Raw genomic sequence first — 19,497 nt, 5'->3', positions numbered from 1 at the left:
TTATGGATGCCAACACTGGAAACAAAGGCAGATGTTTTTTTCTTTTTTCTTTACTGTAACTGTATACAGTAAATTCTTCTGTTGTTTTGTATGTAGACCACTGTATGTACAACTTTGTGTTGGTTGGGATGTATACTGTGTACATTGTTTTTAGTGGGAAAAATAAAATATATTTGTTACTGTGTATTTGTGTGTTCGGATTAAAAACAATATTCTCAAATATTACACAACACACTTAAGTATGTACTGTGTGTAGTAAGTGTAACACTGGACAACAAAAGGCCTCGGTCATTATGATGAATGGAGGAGAAGTGTTTTACATCGAGCACATCAGTGTTCAACTGGTTCTTATAAATGTCTAATCATATGATGGTTTGTGTGTGTCATTTGAAAACAAAATACCATTTTGAGAAGAAATAACATTGTTTTTTAACATTGTCAGTACTAGGACCGCTGCTGTTCACTCTGTATATGCTACCATTAGGAGATATCATTAGGAAACATGGAATTAGCTTTCACTGTTATGCCGACGATACTCAGCTGTATATTTCTTCAAAACCTAACGAAACCTACCAATTCACAAAATTAACGGAATGCATAGCTGATATAAAAACTGGATGACTAGTAATTTCCTACTACTTATTTCTGAAAAAACAGAGATTCTAATTATTGGACAAAAAACTTCCACACGTAATAACCTAGAGTACTGTCTAACACTTGATGGCTGCTCTGTTAAGTCTTCGTCGTCGGTTAGGAACCTGGGTGTGCTCTTTGATACCAATCTTTCATTTGAAAGTCATGTGTCTAGTATCTGTAAAACCGATTTCTTCCATCTTAAAAATATATCTAAATTACATCATATGCTCTCAATGAATAATGCAGAACAATTAGTTCATGCGTTTATGACCTCAAGGCTAGATTATTGTAATGCTCTACTGGGTGGTTGCCCTGCACGCTTAATAAACAAACTACAGCTAGTTCAAAACGCAGCAGCTCGAGTTCTTACCAGAACCAGGAAGTATGACCATATTAGCCCCGTTCTGTCAACACTGCATTGGCTGCCTATTAAACATCGTATACATTTTAAAATATTGCTGATCACTTACAAAGCACTAAATGGTTTAGCTCCGCAGTACTTGAGCGAGCTCTTAACGCATTATAGTCCTTCACGTCTACTGCGATCTCAAAATTCCGGCCAGTTAATAATACCTAGAATATCAAAATCGACTGCTGGCGGTAGATCCTTTTCCTATTTAGCACCAAAACTCTGGAACAGTCTTCCTAACATTGTCCGGGAAGCAGACACACTCTGTCAGTTCAAAGCTAGATTAAAGACACATCTCTTCGTTCTAGCATACACATAACACATTATAGACTTATATAATTCAATGTTAGGCTGCATAGATTAGAACAGCCGGGACCGGGAACACTTCCCGTAAATCCTGATGTACTTGGTACATCATAAGAAGGATGGCGTCTACGCTAATATTAGTCTCTCTGTCTATCCCGAGGTTTACCGCTGTCCACCGGAACCAGGCCGTATCCAGATCTGATGAAGGACCAGCGCCAGGACACGACGACACCGCTGGCCTGAAGTGTCAACCAGTCTCTCCTCCTCTCCACTCCGACTTCACCCAACCGGAACTGGACAAATACTCTGATTCATTCTGACTTCTGACCTGTAATGCTCCTGAATCATAATCATCCACTGTTCACTCATTGGCCAGAGGAGAACTGGCCCCCGACTGAGCCTGGGTTCTCCCAAGGTTTTTTTCTCCATTCTGTCACCTGATGGAGTTTTGGTTCCTTGCCGGTGTTGCCTTACCTTCTGGCTTGCTTAGTTGGGGACATTTAATATTCAACAATATTATAGATCTGCCTTAAAGGTGGATGATGATGAAATTGTTTTTTGTATTATTTTCATGTTAGCACTGTGAAGCTGCTTTGATACAATCTGTATTGTAAAAAGCGCTATATAAATAAAGGTGACTTGACTTGACTTGTTTTGAATATAAAGTTTCATTTTGCAGGAGATTTGAGGGATTTTGACGATATTGATATTGTAGACATCACCAGTGTTTAAATTTGAACCTTAAACTTTTATCCAAGTACTTCTTTGATCATTTTAACTATTGCATCACAGAAATAATGATACTATGAGGTTGGAAAGACTGTTTGTGAAGCGGTTTCATGACGACTCTCTGGGTCAGCAGCAACACAGATCTGAATGTTGCGATATGATTTTGTCAAAGGTCATGGCAGACGAAACAGACGAAGATCGCGAAATCTTTGAAGATCAAAGTCTTTTAGAGATGAATTGTGCAGCTCTATTTTCTTATCTCTCTCTCAGCATATGAGCAGCGCGAGGGCTTTTCAGTGCTTTCAGCCTCAGGTCTCTTTCACGCGTCCACTTGGGATATTACGTGACTATTACTCTGTTGAAACAAAAGTGGCTACCTTTGGTCAACCTAGTCTATAAGCAAGGACAAAAATAAAACAATTTAATGTGGAACCGAGGGGACGACGGTTACGGGTGGAGTCGAGGGAGGGAGGAGCCCTGGTGGAGCCGAGGGGACGACGGTTATGGGTGGAGTCGAGGGAGGGAGGAGCCCTGGTGGAGCCGAGGGGACGACGGTTCCTGGTGGAGTCGAGGGAGGGAGGAGCCATGGTGGAGCCGAGGGGACGACGGTTCCTGGTGGAGTCGAGGGAGGGGGGAGGGAGGGAGGAGCCATGTTGGAGCTGAGGGGATGGCGGTTCCGGGTGGAGTCGAGGGAGGGAGGAGCCATGGTGGAGCCGAGGGGATGGCGGTTCCGGGTGGAGTCGAGGGAGGGAGGAGCCATGGTGGAGCCGAGGGGATGGCGGTTCCGGGTGAAGTCGAGGGAGGGAGGAGCCATGGTGGAGCCGAGGGGATGGCGGTTCCGGGTGGAGTCGAGGGAGGGAGGAGCCCTGGTGGAGCCGAGGGGACGACGGTTCCTGGTGGAGTCGAGGGAGGGAGGAGCCATGGTGGAGCCGAGGGGACGACGGTTCCTGGTAGAGTCGAGGGAGGGAGGAGCCATGGTGGAGCCGAGGGGACGACGGTTCCTGGTGGAGTCGAGGGAGGGAGGAGCCATGGTGGAGCCGAGGGGACGACGGTTCCTGGTGGAGTCGAGGGAGGGGGGGAGGGAGGGAGGAGCCATGTTGGAGCTGAGGGGATGGCGGTTCCGGGTGGAGTCGAGGGAGGGAGGAGCCATGGTGGAGCCGAGGGGATGGCGGTTCCGGGTGGAGTCGAGGGAGGGAGGAGCCATGGTGGAGCAGAGGGGATGGCGGTTCCGGGTGAAGTCGAGGGAGGGAGGAGCCATGGTGGAGCCGAGGGGATGGCGGTTCCGGGTGAAGTCGAGGGAGGGAGGAGCCATGGTGGAGCAGAGGGGATGGCGGTTCCGGGTGAAGTCGAGGGAGGGAGGAGCCATGGTGGAGCAGAGGGGATGGCGGTTCCGGGTGAAGTCGAGGGAGGGAGGAGCCATGGTGGAGCCGAGGGGATGGCGGTTCCGGGTGAAGTCGAGGGAGGGAGGAGCCATGGTGGAGCCGAGGGGATGGCGGTTCCGGGTGGAGTCCGAGGGGATGGCGGTTCCGGGTGGAGTCGAGGGAGGGAGGAGCCACAGAGGAACCAACTGCTCGACTGGCCTATGAGTGTCAGGCACAGAGGTCCTGGGTGGAGCTACTGGCTCGACCATCCAGGGCTGCACTGACAAATTTTCAGACTTAGGCAGATCTTTGGTTACTTGAACAGGAGCTGATGGGCTGAGGACTTGGCAGAGCAGGTGGGAGTGATCAGACAGGCTTGACAGGACAAAAGAGTACACACATTTTATTCAGGATTGGCCCGTTTGGCTGACCCGGAACACGCAAAGAACTCAGAATAGCTTTACACAAAACAGGCATAGGTGGAAGCGGGAGGCAGGGCGGGAACATCACAACTAAGGGTTCAGTGCAGATAACAGGGACTGGCTCGGGGAGAGAAATGGCACTATACACTCGCTCTCTCTGTCTATGAGCAGTTCGTCAGCTGTTGTTGAGGGGATTGGGCTCCACCAATAGTAATACCAGGGGATCTGCAAAGTTGCTGGCTCACACATCTGGTCAGATGATCCGTTGGGCTCTGGGACGATCCCTGTGGTGGGGTCAGGCTTCCCCGTTGCTGTGCTGATGGCTGTGGATCGTGAAGGGGAACCGCTGTGGAGGAGTACCGACTCCACATCCTCCATGAAAGTCCCTAGAGGCTTGTTTGCTCTCATCTCCACATTAAGGCTAGTCCGGAAAAGCACACACAGGAGGTCGTCATCATAATGGATGCGATGGCAAAGGTCCAGAAAGACCTGTGTGTGCTAGTGACTGAAGGAGGAGGATTATTTTCACTGCCGTTAGATTCATGTAATGAATACATGTAATTCATGTAGCCTAGCATTCATATAATGCATCTCCTAAGCGTATACAGATATCTCAGATCAAATGCACATGATTATCCTTGATTGATGTTATGAACAGCAGTTAGGCTAATTATTTTCTATTTGCTTCTGTTTATCTTGGGATGACCATCCTGAAGTAACTAGAGAGTTTGTCAGCTCCAGTTTGGATCCAGCCTATTATGAAGACTTCAGACGCCCAACAAATGTGAAGAGACGGAGCCATCTCCCGTGAAGACTTCAGATGACGCTATTCTGAATCAACATGCACCACTGCTATATCTTCTAAATGTCATAATCATTTGATAACAAACAAGTATTCATTACTTCAATGAGCTCATTGTATCTGCATTAAATTACTACATTATTTAAATTAATACATTTTAGCTAACTGTGATTTTAAATATGTTCATTTCTGAAATACATAACTCTTTGAACGCTTTGAAATGATGTGTATAGTGAAAAGCGCTATACAAATAAATGTGAATTGAATGTATGGTCCGTTATTCTGTCACAGCTGGGTTGCAAAGATGAGGAAAATGGATTTAATTGCTGCAGCTTAACTTAATTTACAAGAGCTTAAAAGAAACAAACCACTCAACACTTTTTGAAATTAACAGAACAAACAAGCATATCACGACGATAACAGACAATGACCAGAACAGAACACTGGGCTTAAATAGACCAAACTAATTAACTAAATGAACCACAGGTGTAACTGAATCAGTAACCAAGGCAACAAACATGGTAATTAACACACGTGGGGAAACTAGAACAAAGGAAACATGTACCAAACACAGTAAACCAGGGGCCTGTACCATGAAGGTAGCTGAAGAAACTCGGAGTTACAGGATTAGTTTTGGTCATGTGGTCAGATGAGAGAAAATAGAGCTTTTTGGTCTAAACTCCACTCGCCGTGTTTGGAGGAAGAAGAAGGATGAGTACAACCCCAAGAACACCATCCCAACCGTGAAGCATGGAGGTGGACACATCATTCTCTGGGGATGCTTGTCTGCACAGGGGACAGGACGACTGCACCGTAGTGAGGGGCGGATGGATGGGGTCGTGTATCGCCAGATCTTGGCCAACAACCTCCTTCCCTCAGTAAGAACACTGAAGATGGGTCGTGGCTGGGTCTCCCAGCAGGACAACGACCCGAAACACAGCCAGGGCAACTGAGGAGTGGCTCCATAAGAAGCATCTCAAGGTCCTGGAGTGGCCTAGCCAGTCTCCAGACCTGAACCCAGTAGAAGATCTGTGGAGGAGCTGAGAGTCCGTATTGCCCAGCGACAGCCCCGAAACCTGAAGGATCTGGAGAAGGTGTGTGTGGAGGAGTGGGCCAGAATCCCCAGTGTGTGGAAACCTGGTCAAGAACTACAGCAAACGCATGATCTCTGTAACTGCAAACAAAGGTTTCTGTACCAAATATTAAGTTCTGCTTTTCTGATGTATCAAATACTTAAGTCATGCAATAAAATGCAAATGAATTACTTAAAAGTCATACAATGTGATTTTCTGGATTTATGTTTTAGATTCCGTCACTCAGTTGAAGAATACCTATGATAAAAATTAATTAATTAATTGATAAACATTACAGTTTACAGCAAAAATTGACAGCTACATTTACAGCTACTGTAAAAAAAATTGCTGTTTGCTGTTTTTTTTTTGGTAAACATTTTTTTTTTACAGCTATGCTTTGTAAGTGGGAAAACCTGCAAAATCGGCAGTGTATCAAATACTTGTTCTCCCCACTGTGTATGAAGATAGTACAATTATTGTTAGTATATTTGCAATGTACTATTGAAAAAGGGAATATATTACATACACATACACACACACACACACACATCCTCATTATGAGTAAATCGTGAAGGATAAGAGACACATGGTGCAGAGGCTGTGCAGGGAACAGTGAGGTGTAAATAATGTGTGTGTGTGTGTGTGTGTGTGTTCAGGCGGAGACACAGACAGGCCGGCACCAGTCGTCTCCATGCAGGCGGTTGCCTGGATACCAGCCTAATCATGGGGCCCCTGGAGGATTGGGCCCCGTCCCCAACACACACACACACACACACACACACACACACACACACACACACACACACACACACACACACACACACACACACACACACTTACTTCCTCTGTGTGTTCCTCACCTGCGCCGTCTTCAGCTCATGCTGTCATTCTGTCATCTCTCTGCGCTCATCTCTCTCTCTCTCTCTCTCTCTCTCTCTCTCTCTCTCTCTCTCTCTCTCTCTCTCTCTCTGCAATATTCTTCATTAGCACACTGTGCACTTCTGGTGTGCTTCCTCTCTTCAGTCTCTCGTTTCCTCTTCCGGCCGGAGCGTGTGCTCATGGGCCGGGGATCTGAGTCTGGCCTGCGCTATCTCCACTGTCCCATGAGGACACTGCAAACATGCTTTTCTTACTTAGCTTTTTTGTCTGGTTTCCAGTCCAAATATCTAAAAACTCTTAAATCAGGAAGTATTTCCTATATGAGTTAAATCTTTGGTTTCTGGGGAATTAATGAAAATAAAGTAATTTGTTGCTTTAAAAAAAGCAAAATGATCTGCCAAAGGGGTGAGAACAATAATTCAAACACAGAAACAAGATTATTTCTTACCCCATTGGCAGATCATTTGCTTGTTCTAAGCAAAACCTCACTTAATTTTCATTTATTTCCCCAGAAAAGAAGACATAATATCTTATGGCATTTCACTACTTTAGTAAAAAGCATCTTGATTTAAGAATTTTTTGATATTTGGACTGGAAATAAAGATGTCAATATTTCTAGTTTGCACATAGTTCAACTTTCCTCCAAACGCAACACGTGTTACAGCTGCAAACGTCCTGATAGTTCAGTGTTATCTGAAGACATTTCTCTTCCAAACATGCAACACCCATTACAGTCGACATGTGTTGCTCTACACACGACTGAAGAATACATAATGCAGGGTTGCATTTATTTGATCAAAAATACAGTACAAAAGGTGAAATTATTACAGTGTAAAACAGTTTTCTATGTGATTATACAGTAAAGTGTAATTTATTCCTGTGATCAAAGCTGAATTTCCAGCATCATTACTCCAGTCTTCAGTGTCACATGATCCTTCAGAAATCAGTATAGTATGATGATCTGATGCTCAAGACACATTTATGATTATTATCAGTGTTGAAAACAGTTCATGTTTGTGGAAACTGATGCATTTTATTTTTCAGGATAATTTTATGAATAAAAAGTGAAAAAGAACAGCATTTGTTTGAAATAGAAATCTTTAAAAGTCTTTACTGTCACTTTTGAGCAATTTAATGCATTCTTGCTGAATAAAAGTATTCAGCAAGTAATAAATGAAACTTTTAAAGTATTCGTCCAAATATATTGTCTTTATTTCACAAAAAGTCTTTGGCACTCGTTCACACTCTGTTTTAAACTCGTCCTGTCCAACTCTAAACGCTGAGGCTGTTCTGTCCTAAAATAACCGTGTGTAAACTGTGGTTTCCTGTGGTTTCCTTGTTCCACGTCTCCCTCTGTGTTTCAGACTCTCTCTTCGCCATCACTACACACACTAACTCTATTACAACACACCAATATTCACATGAATTCAAGTGTCTGCTAGCCTCAAACAAACACATCATCTTCCTCATCATCCTCATTTTCATCATCATCATCCTCATCACCATCTTCCTCATCATCATCCTCATCATCATCACAGATGTGAAAGCGATGCCGACAGAATGAATCTGAGAGCAGAACACTGATCATGAACACACAGATCTGCTTCTGTTGATCAGCGTCTTCACAACTCCTCAGTGTTATGATGCAGTAAACACGTCTCTGAACATATCCACAATACAGCATCTTATGGCTTTAACCAATGATGAGAGTGATGTACACACACACACACACACACACACACAAACACACACACACACACACACACACACACACACACACACTCACACACACACACACACAGACAATGTGTAAAGCGGGCACATCATGTGCTAATTTAATCTGAGAACTGTACGAAATCTCAACGATCCACAATGAAAGTCTCTGTTCCCGGAAGATAAAGAGAAGATGATGAGAGTGATTTACTGATAGCAGGTGTGTGTGTGTGTGTGTTGTACGTGTTTGATGTGTTACTGAATAAAGTGGGCCGCTTCTCTTGAGGTTATGAGATGCAACACACACACACACACACACACACACACACACACACAAACACACACACACACACACACACACACACACACACACACACACACACACAAACACACAAACACAAACACACACACACACGATGTGTAAAGCAGGCACATCATGTGCTGATTTCATCTGAGAACTGTACGAGATCTCCATGATCCACAATGAACGCCTCTGTTCCCAGAAGATAAAGCATGTCTCAGAGCTCGTCTCTCACAGATCATACGACTGAACGCAGATCTCAGGCAGGGCTCAGTCTCAGATGTTTCTCTGGAAATAAACAGCGATGGGAACAGACCCGTCGCCCAGTAAGAGCTCAGGTCATGTGATCATAAATCTGTCAACTCATTTTGAGATGGCAAATCTGAGCGCAGTCTGAGCCGATGCTGAGAAACATCTGAGCCGAAGTCTCTGTTTGATCTGACTCTAGAGAAACAAGCGAGATATTACAGAGATCTGGTTCCCTCATACCTGATAGGAGCCGCTGTCCTGGTGCACCATCTCTCACAGCATCATCCGGATCCACAGGAGAAACACACGCACTGGAGACCAGGAGTCCCACCCAACCAACTCAACAACTGAGTGTCTCTCTCTCTCTCTCTCTCTCTCTCTCTCTCTCTCTCTCTCTCTCTCTCTCTCTCTCTCTCTCTCTCTCTCTCTCTCTCTCTCTCTCTCTCTCTCTCTCTCTCTCTCTCGCTCTCTCTCTCTCTCTCTCTCTCTCACCACCTTGACGTCTCTGGTCTTTTCACACGATGAGGGAAAGGCACGATCGGGAACGAGGGTGGGGCTCTGGGAGACACAGGACTGGAGAAGGAGAAGGGGGCGAGGCTTCTCACCGCTGACCAATCAGATGTCAGCACAGAGGGACAGGGGATGGGGGCGGAGCCAGAGAGAAGAGAGAGAGGGAGTAGTGAGCTTTCAGAGCGGAGCGGGGGAGGGAACATCCCACGCATTGAGAGAGAGAGAGAGGGATAAAAGGAAAGCGAGTAAAGAAAAGCAGTGGGAGGAGAGGCCTGTGAAGAAAAGAGCCTTTCTGTGGCACATTCCTGCATTCCTGAGACCAGAGCAGACGAGCTCAAACACTCTTGTGTCCCTGTCAACTCTTCACACATTCCAGCAGCCCAAGACAAACAGCAAGTGGATAAACACACACACACACACACACACACACACACACACACACACACACACACACACACACACACACACACACACACACACACACACACACACACCATCAAACAGGTGCTGTTTGGGTCCTTCATTTACATATGTGTAAAAAACAACTTTAACAACGAACAGCTGATGCCAACTGTTGCTATGTGTCAATACACACTTCTCTACACACACCTGCATCAGTCCAGTGACTTCAGTAAATGATTTCTCTCTTCTGGTTCTGATGTTAATTAGTTGTATGTGCCCTGCCATGTTTCCTACTTCTCCTTGCCTGTGTATACAAATTTTGATCAAATCCAATTTTTGAAGACTAAATCTTTAGATTTAGATTTTAGTTGACATACTGTATCAATAAGAGCGTAGGACTTAAGTACATCTTTATATGTTATTTCATAATTACTTCTATTGTCTTTGGTTATGATAAAATAATATATACTTCAATGTAATTTCTTTTGAAACTTGTATGTCATGTATTGTGTAATTCAATTACAATCAAGGACTTGACATGCTTTAGTTTGTTAGTCAGCATCAAAATAAGTGCACTTCTTTAAAGCATGACAACAGATTATTAAAACGTCTCAGGTTACGACTGTAACCCTAGTTCCCTGAGTGGGGAACGAGACGCTGCGTCGATGACGCTTTGGGAACGCCCCTGCGTGATTGCGTCTGAAGCACTTCAGCCAACTAGTCAACTAGTCCAATGGCGAGAGTGAATGTCACGGGCGGGTGACCAGAAAAGGATAAAAGGCGTTCTGGCGCAGTATGGCTGCCGTCGCATCATCCAGGTGGATGCTGCACATTGGTGGTGATTGAGGAGATTCCCCCTTCTATGTAAAGCGCTTTGAGTGCCGAAAAAAGCGCTATATAAATGTAATGAATTATTATTATTAAAAGCACATCCGGTCTGACCGGCGTTAGCTTCGATTTAGCCGAAGCAAATCGATCACAGGAATGCAGGGATTATGGCAAAGTGACGCAGGACCTCATTCCCTTCTCAGGAAACTAGGGTTACAGTCGTAACCTGAGACGTCCCCGTTTGAGGGAACTTGCGCTGTATCGATGAGGCTTTGGGAACGAGAATGCCCGAACGCCATACGAATTAGAGCCTGTCTGTGTGAATACTGAGAGCAGAACTAAGACCAGAGCACCTGTGAACCTGGGGTAGCGCCCAGGTCGAAGTCGTAAAACCTTACGAATGTGAGCGGAGAGGACCAGCCTGCCGCATACCACATCCTACAGGGATATTTACTTATATAATAAGGCTTTCTAAGCCGCCATACTCCTGGCCTTGCCTACAAGCACCACGGAGGAAACATGCACCAAAGGTCCCCCCCTCAGTGATACACCACCAAAAGGGACATGGTAGGCACTAAAGCCGCCACGTACACCTTCAGTGTAGAAGGGGATGACCCTGCCGAAACAAACCCGCAGTGACTCCAGCACTGTACCAATCAGGCAGTTAACTGGGCCCCACTGTCCGAGATCCGCACTGTGAAAACCCATCACTTCAATACATACAGTTTCCTTGTGGAGGGAGCTCTGGAGTGAAGTATGGTCTCCACAACCTCAGTTGAGAGAACAAAGTACCAAAGGACCCTGACCGGAACCTCAGAGGGAGAACCAATGAGGAGGGACACCTGGTCCGAGATCCAGTCAGCTCGGCCAGTACGGTGCAACTAGTAGTAGACTTATTCCGTCCCGGTGGACCTTCTCCAGAACTCCTGGGATCAGAGTAATCAGGGAAAGACGTACAGTCGTAGCCTCGGCCATGTCTATACCACAACGTCCAGCCCCAAGGGAGCTGTGTGTGTGAGGGAGAACCAAAGTGGTCTATGTGGTTCAGCATGCGTATGCCCTGCAGCCTGAGCGGGGCTAGAGCTACATCTACTCATTTCATGAACTTGCGGGGTTATAGAGCTAGACCGAACGGAAGCACCCAATACTGGTAAGCTTTCCCCGAAAGCGAACCTCAAGAACTTCCTGTGTTGTGGAAGGATGGAGACATGGAAGTATGCGTCTTGCAGATCTATCGTGACAAACCAGTCCTCGGACCTGATTTGAGTCAAGATCTGCTTCAACTTTAGCATCTTGAACTTGAGTTTCTTGACCGAACGTTTCAGAAGGCGGAGATCTAAAATGGGACGTGTAACGTAGTTCAGATGTTATGTGGAAGAAGGAGGCGGGAACCGGCGAACATTTAAAGATTTTAATAATACAATAAAACAAATACAAAATGACAGTATCAGCCAGCAGCCCCTCGCGGACGACTGCTGGCCACAGGACGCAACCTCCCATCCTTTTTTGGACCAATGAAATACCGGCTGTAAAACCCTGAGTTTCTGTTAGCCGGAGGAAACAGTTCTATAGCTTCTTTTGCTAAGAGCGCTTCAGCTTCTTGTTCCATTACCAGAGCCTGCTCTGGATGTGCTACTGTGAGTAACACCCTTTCTGTACCTTACAATCTGCAGGACCCACTGAGATATGTTTGGCAGACTCTTCCACCCTACACAAGTGCTTCAGACGCAGTCACGCAGGGGCGTTCCCAAAGCGTCCCTCAAAAGGGAACATAGTGATGTAAAATGCAAAAGTGTGCTGTCTTTAAGTACACTAAAGTGTCTTTTATGTCATCAAGTACATTAAATAGTGCACTTCCTTTTCACAGGAGAAGCTTAAAAGTAAACTGTAAAGAAACCTTGGGTTATAGAAAGACATAAAAATATAACATTAACACACTATTTGTCTCATATACTGTAGCATTTCAGATCCTACAGAAATATACTTAATAAATCGATTCGTAAATCGACAGTAAGTCACATGTGTCAAATGTGAGGCTTTCTCTTGGTGAAGTGCAGGATAAACAGGAGGGAGTTTAATCTGCCTGTGCCATCTGGTCCTCAGTACACATGAACCAGATTAACTCCTAACACACACACACACACACACACACACCATATTCAGCGCACCCCCATAATCTCTGAATACGGCTAGATCGTTTTATGAGAGTCATCAACCAATCATAAAGAGTGCTTGCCTCATTAAATATTCATTAGCGTAAGGTGTGCAGAAGCTTCCATGTGTTGGGTTTAGTTTCAGTGTCTGAGAGCAGATTACTGTTGTGACGATACAAGAATATCTAACTTTGATACAATACGTTGGAAAATATTGATATTCAATACCATTTCCAATTTCTAGTAAAAATTGCCATAACATTAATGTGAAAAAAGTAACTAAATTAATTTACTTTTGACTGTTTGTCTTGTAAACTGAAACTCAACTGAAATATAGATTATTATTATTATTGCAAGATAGTAATATATTACTATTATATTAGCACTGCACTGTAAACATGAACATTCCATAGAAAATATATTATTTTAGTTTACAGTTAAATTGCAATACTTATGATGTAATTTCTTCACTTGCAAGAGTTAAACCCTCAAGAGAAGAGAAGAGAAGAGAAGAGAAGAGAAGAGAAGAGAAGAGAAGAGAAGAGAAGAGCGAGTGAGAAAGCGCAGCAGGTCACAGTGTACCGATACTGTGGACAATTAGTATTGAAATAATATAATAAATAACATTTTAGTTGTCACGGTTTCCCGTATATTTTGTATGTTCAGTGTTCTAGGACTTTTATTTTGAAGGGTATTTTCTGTTTTCATTGTTCCCGGTGTTCACTTCCTGTGTTTAGTTCCTGTTTTAATGTGTTTCTTAGTTACCATTGTTTGTTTCCACACCTGTGTCTTGTTAGCCTCATGTTATTATTAGTATGAGCGAGTGAAACTCTGAAGATGATGACAGAGGAACACATTAACCCAAAGATGACTGACAGAGGGATCAGGCTCATGTACCTGCAGGATTCCAGCTGATGATGACTGAGGGAAAGTGAAACAGTAATGTAGAGCACAGATGACATCAGTTTAAATAGTGCATTAGTGCTCGGCTCATCTGACTGTTCTCTGGCCATTAAGTGATTGTCAAATCCCTTTCACGAGACACAAAGGACAGAGGATAATCGCCTCTTTCTCTCTCTCTGGATTATGAGCCGTCAGAAAGCTGTGTGTGTGTGTGTGTGTGTGTGTGTGTGTGTGTGTGTGTGTGTGTGTGTGTGTGTGTGTGTGTGTGTGTGTGTGTGTGTGTGATGAGAGGTCATCACTGTGTCTTTAAACACAAGAGGATGACATCACTGTTTCTGATGCCACAACAGTTGCTTTCTGATTCTGTCTGTGTGTCAGTAACTGATGCTCATGAGATACTAGACATTAGTGTTCCTGAACACATCTGAGGTGTGTGTGTGTGTAGGATCTGGAAGTGCTCCAGAATGTGTGAGTGTGCATTGTATAAAGCACCATAATGGCACAATCTTAAGGTAGAAACAGTCTGAATACAGTTAACTGATCAATACATCACATAAAACACTGGGCACACCTAAGGATGAAAGACTGAGAGCTGGACTGCTTCACTGCCTCGGGAAAGAGGGACAGGGGATTTTCTACTCATTGCCTAACACAGGTACGGCGTACAAAGATGCAAAGGATGCATTGAAAGCCTAATTCGTGCCAAAAGCTGACATAGTAGCTGAATAGTAGTAGATTGTAGCTCGGGGAAAAACTTTTGAACTGTGAGAAGATGCATGGCTGGAATGTCATCGGGAGGCAAAATTATTAAGAAATCATCAAGCAGGTGTAAACGTAAGGAATTGCATGATTGTTAGAGAGAATCCAGCAAATAGCTTCTGATAACATGTCGAAAAATTTGGTGCGCTTTTACAGCCAAACGTTAGGCGGATGGCAAAGTAAAATTTTCTGTGTCAGCGTACGCTGAATATATGCCATGACTGGGTGGATGGGCATCACTTCAAATACAGAAGTGATGTCGACTATTGTGAGGCAAGCACCCGCCCAGTGTTTTTAATCAAGGTTATTGCTTGTTGTGGTAATGAAGAGAAAATTCCTCGAGAGATATAAGGCTGTTTATGCTTGGGAACGAAAAAATTGTGCCATTGTCCATCTGACAGTGGCACCGGCTGGAGAAGAGCAGGTGTGACTGGACAGTTTTTGTCATTGAGCTGACACACGTGGCAGGAACGGACAGCATCATGAACCCGGGCATCAGTCCCTGGCCACCAATAGAGATCATGGAGATCACGAAGGCGTTGTTTGGGTCTCACCTCTTCCTGATGTCCTTTGTGCACTGTGGAGACCTGCACAGATCGAAGAGCAGCAGCTGCAATCAGCCGTGAGCTTCAGAAAACTAAATTGTCATTAAAAGACAGTTCCAGTCAGTTTATAGTATGGCAACGACTCGGCTTCCAGTCCCTTGGGTGAAGGAAGGCAACCAACGAGGACAAGAAGCACATTCAGCATCAACATCTGCAGCAAAGCAACAAACTCCTCATAAACTTCATCAACAGGAGCTCTAAGCCGTTGGACATGTCTTGTCCGTAGATGATAATATTGTCCAGGTAATTTTCAACCCCTGGCAAACCAGTCAGGATGATGGTCATCATCTTCTGAAATGCAGAAGGTGCTGAAGCCAATCCGTAAGGATCATGACAACTGCTTGCAAGATATGTAATTCCAGTGACACAGAACTGCAAACAGAGCTTGGCAGACAGCAAAGTTTTTGCCGCACAGTTGTGACCGCTTCATCCAGCTTTACATGGTGTATAAAGTTGTTAGCATATCCAAACTCAGTCGACTCAGCACAAGACTGGCACAGGAGAGGCCGGAACAGGAAGGCCATTAGGAGGCAGGACTTGATTGTTTTCAATTCTCTCATGCAGTGCAGACATTAGGTCCCTCCCCATGAGTGGTTTCTCTTTGTCCACAATGAAGAACACTGCAGGAACTGAGTAGTCATGTAAGGAAGCATTCACTGACAATGGGTTTTTGAATGTTTCACCAGCCTGATGGGTTGCGAGAGCAAACCTTCCGCTTCCCCAGCTGAGCAGACGAACAAAGCAGAGCTATACAACCTGTATGTTTCACTTCAGTCAGCATTTTCATCCCCCAAATCCACTCCACCTTCCAAATCCGCTAACAAAGCGAGAAAGAATCGCAAGGCCATGAATCCACGCTCTGAAAAATCACCATCTCCCTCCCTCGTAAGACCGGTTCTTACATTTACATTTATTCATTTAGCAGACGCTTTTATCCAAAGCGACTTACAAATTAGAACAATAGAAGCAGTTCAACTAACAGTAGAACAACAAAATGCAAGTGCTATGACCCTTCTCAGTTTAATCTAACGCAGTACACGTTTTCTTTTTTTAAATACATAGAATAGAAGAGAAAGTGTTAGTATTACTGGATCAAGTGCTGCCGAAAAAGATGCGTCTTCAGCCGTTTCTTGAAAATGGCTCCGGACTCAGCCGCTCTGGTTGAGTTAGGCAGATCATTCCACCATTCCACTTGAGATGGCACCACAAGACAGCGTTCACTTGCAGAGCGCAAGTTTCTGGATGGCACATAAGTCTGAAGGAATGAGTTTAGGTAAAAGGGAGCAGAGCCAGTGGTTGTTCTGTAGGCAAACGTCAGTGACATTTTGTGCAATTTTGTGAGGAGAGGAGTGACGTGTTCTCTCTTCGGCTCGTTGAAGACCACTCTAGCTGCAGTATTCTGGATCAGTTGCAGACGTTTGACAGTGCAAGCTGGGAGACCAGCCAGGAGAGCATTACAATAGTCCAGTCTGGATAGAGCAAGCGCCTGAACAAGGAGTTGTGTAGCATGCTCTGATAGGAAGGGCCTGATCCTTCTGATGTTGTACAAGGCAAATCTGCATGACCGGGCAGTGCTAGCAATGTGGTCTGTGAAATTCAATTGGTCATCAATGACCACTCCAAGGTTCCTGGCTCACCTTGATGGAGTTATGGATGACGAGCCTAGCTGAATGTTGAAGTTGTGGTGTAGTGTTGGGTTGGCCAGGAGTCAGGCCTTCAGCTAGTCTGGGCCGCACCCCAGATTCCCCCGCTGCCACGCCTCAATCTTCTCTTCGCCTCCGCTGAGCTCCATAACCCAGCTTTCCCCTATTTTCTTAACCAGCTCCCCTTTTCCCACTCTTTTCGTCCCTCCAGGAGTCGACCCCAGCGCGAGGCTGCCTCCGCAAGCGGCCCCGGCCTTTATTCCTCCTTACACTCTCCCCCAAGCTAAATCCCCCTTTACTCTGTTTTTTCCGCAGCACCGATGCCCATCCCACTGAAATGGGATGGGCCAAATGTGCCGTCCGCGTAGCTCAATGGAATCAGTGCCCTTACTGAGGGGCTTTAGACATGGATCTGCACAACAGAGTGTTCCTGTGCTGGCGTAGCATCACATGTGCGGTCTGCAAATCAGTTGCTCACTCCACCACAGTTTGTCCCCTGATAAACCCTTCAATTGCCCCCTGCCCAGATTCTTCACAGGCAAAAAGTTACATCCCACGGCCAGCAAACACTATCTTTAAGTCCTCAGCAACAGATTTCAAAAGGAGAAATACTTTCTCTTCCAGTAACTAGGTCTGGAACAATTTCGACGCACATTTGTAATTAATGTGGCGGCGCTCATGCACGCATAATATGCCCTGTCAAAAGATCCCAAAATAAAGATTCAAAAAATTACTTGTCGACCCCTGTGAATATTTCTAGTTTGTCTGCAGAATTGTCTCACCACCCTGACACTAACTTTAATAACCATCCACTGTCAGGGCTCGAGCGCGGTTTCAAACCCGGTGTGGAAAGCCTCCCCACAGAGAGCATTATTTGCGATAATCTCCAGTCCGCTCTCGCTGAGCCTGACACAGTGGAAAATCTCATTAAAAAAGAAATCGAATCAGGCTTTCTGATTGGCCCTTTTAACATTACACCTTTCGAATGTTTCCATATCAGCCCTATTGGAGTGGCTACCAGGAAATATTGAGGTAAAACATGATTAAACATCGACATCTTAGCCGATCTCATAACATTATAGTTATTGCAGTAAATAGGTCATTTGAAAGTCATGGCACAGAAAGTTTACCGATCCTCTCACAGTTGACTGGGGCTGGGTATATACATCTTTGGTCATGGAAAGCTTGCCATCTCAATGCATTTTCATGCACACCAACAACTCCGGCTGAAAACACTGCTCACTACACCAAGAAGAGATGTTCGGGAGTCTGTTTGGTTGAAAGTTAAATCTGATGATCTATTCTGTTTTTTTAAAAAGGGGCAAATGTTGTGTTCATGAATGAACTGTGTTGTGGGCTCCTATTTTGGTAAGAGTATAAGTCTGAACTGGTAAACTGTTGTATTCTGACATAACGTGTATGACAACAAAAGTGAAGTGTAAACGAGATGGAAGAACTTCGCTATTCCATTATCAAAATGTACATACACAAATGGCCTTCTATAAGAAGTGAGGAGCATTTATGGGTACAAGTTGGGAACCGGCCTACTTTACATATTTCAAGGGTGCTGAATCCAAAAAAACTGGTACCCAAGCGAAATTTTGAGTTTTTTACCTTCTAATTTGCATATCAAAATGGCTGCCAAATTGCCTATCTTGCTCAGTCGTTGGACCATTTTCCCGTAGTTTTTTTGTAAGTAGGCAATCAAGATGAGGAAATTAAGTTTCTAGATCGATAGTCAAGGGTCAGAGCAAAGATATAATGGAGGCTCACTGCCTTTTTTATGTATATATATATGCAAAATACCAACTTTTAGTCCCTTAGAACGTCCGCTGAACGAAACGAAGAGCTGCTCAGTCTGTCTGAAAACAGACGAGCGAGACACATAAGCTCTTAATGCCCTGACTGGGCAAAGGAAGCTCGCGTCCTTTTCCTCGTTGTAAACCGGCAGGGCAGACAGGGAAATATCCTGAGCCCTGAACGGTGTGTTGAGGGATTTAGGCACGTAATCGTGTCTTGGTTTGAGTGTTTCAAATGTTTCATGTCCGATAAATGGATTGGCTCGAACGGGGCACCTTTCATGGCTTCCAAAACCGTAGAAAGGTCCCTCATGGGGACTGAAGGGGGTCTGGGAGGGTTCAGCCTCTTGGCTCCCTTAAGGAAGCGGATGACCAGATCGTTCCTCCCTAGTGACTGGCCAGTCGCTGGTTTAGTAAACGCTGCTATGGCCGCCACATAAACCTTGAGCGTGGATGGAGTTCTGCCCTTATCCAGTAGCTCTTGAAGGAAAGAGAGAACTTCCGTAACCCCACAGTCTGGGGGTGAAAAGCCTCGAGTTCTGCACCAGCCAGAAAACACAGACCATTTTTGAGGAATAGAGTCGTCTAGTAGATGGGGCTCTAGCCTGCGTGATCGTGTTTAACACTCCCTCCGGGAGGTTAGCGGGTACCCGTTGATGGCCCACACATGTAGGGACCAAAGCTCTGGGTGAGGATGCCAGATCGAGCCCTTGGCCTGAGAGAGGAGGTCTTTCCTCATCGGTATTGGCCATGGGGCAGTGCTTGTCAGCTGCATCAAAACTGGGAACCAAGCCTGGTTTTTCCAGAGCGGAGCCACAAGTAGCACTGAACATCCGTTTTCCCTGATTCGTTCCAATACCTGAGGCAGGAGTGAGATGGGGGGAAAAGCATAGAGTTGGCAGCGGGGCCAGACGTGGGCCAGCGCATCCCTGCTCTTGGAGAAAAACTTCGGACAGTGAGCGGGACGCAAACAGGTCTACCTGCGCTCTGCCGAATGTCTCCCACAGCAGTAGGC

At 45.1% G+C, this 19,497-nt stretch overlaps 1 protein-coding gene across 4 annotated transcripts in view; it reads right to left on the bottom strand.

The window, feature by feature from the left end:
- The window catches only part of schip1 (schwannomin interacting protein 1), a 60,791-nt gene that overhangs the window by 22,198 nt on the left and 19,096 nt on the right, over positions 1–19,497 (bottom strand). Inside the window, exon 1 of one of the 4 annotated variants that reach the window (XR_013797070.1) lies at positions 9,121–9,421. The exons of 2 other annotated variants lie outside the window; for them this stretch is intronic. Coding sequence is in view for 1 of the 2 variants with exons in the window: in XM_079608857.1 (XP_079464983.1) it covers positions 9,121–9,150 (30 nt within the window). In the remaining variant the exon portion in view is untranslated. Of the gene's footprint in view, positions 1–9,120; positions 9,425–19,497 lie in introns of those variants that run through there. One more of the 4 variants, XM_079608857.1, reaches the window with a different exon arrangement.

This window comes from Phoxinus phoxinus (genome assembly GCF_949152265.1).
Source record: "Phoxinus phoxinus genome assembly, chromosome: 4".
Lineage (NCBI taxonomy): Eukaryota > Metazoa > Chordata > Actinopteri > Cypriniformes > Leuciscidae > Phoxinus > Phoxinus phoxinus.
Note: the sequence above shows the minus strand (reverse complement) of the source record. Positions and strands in the feature narration are given on the sequence as shown.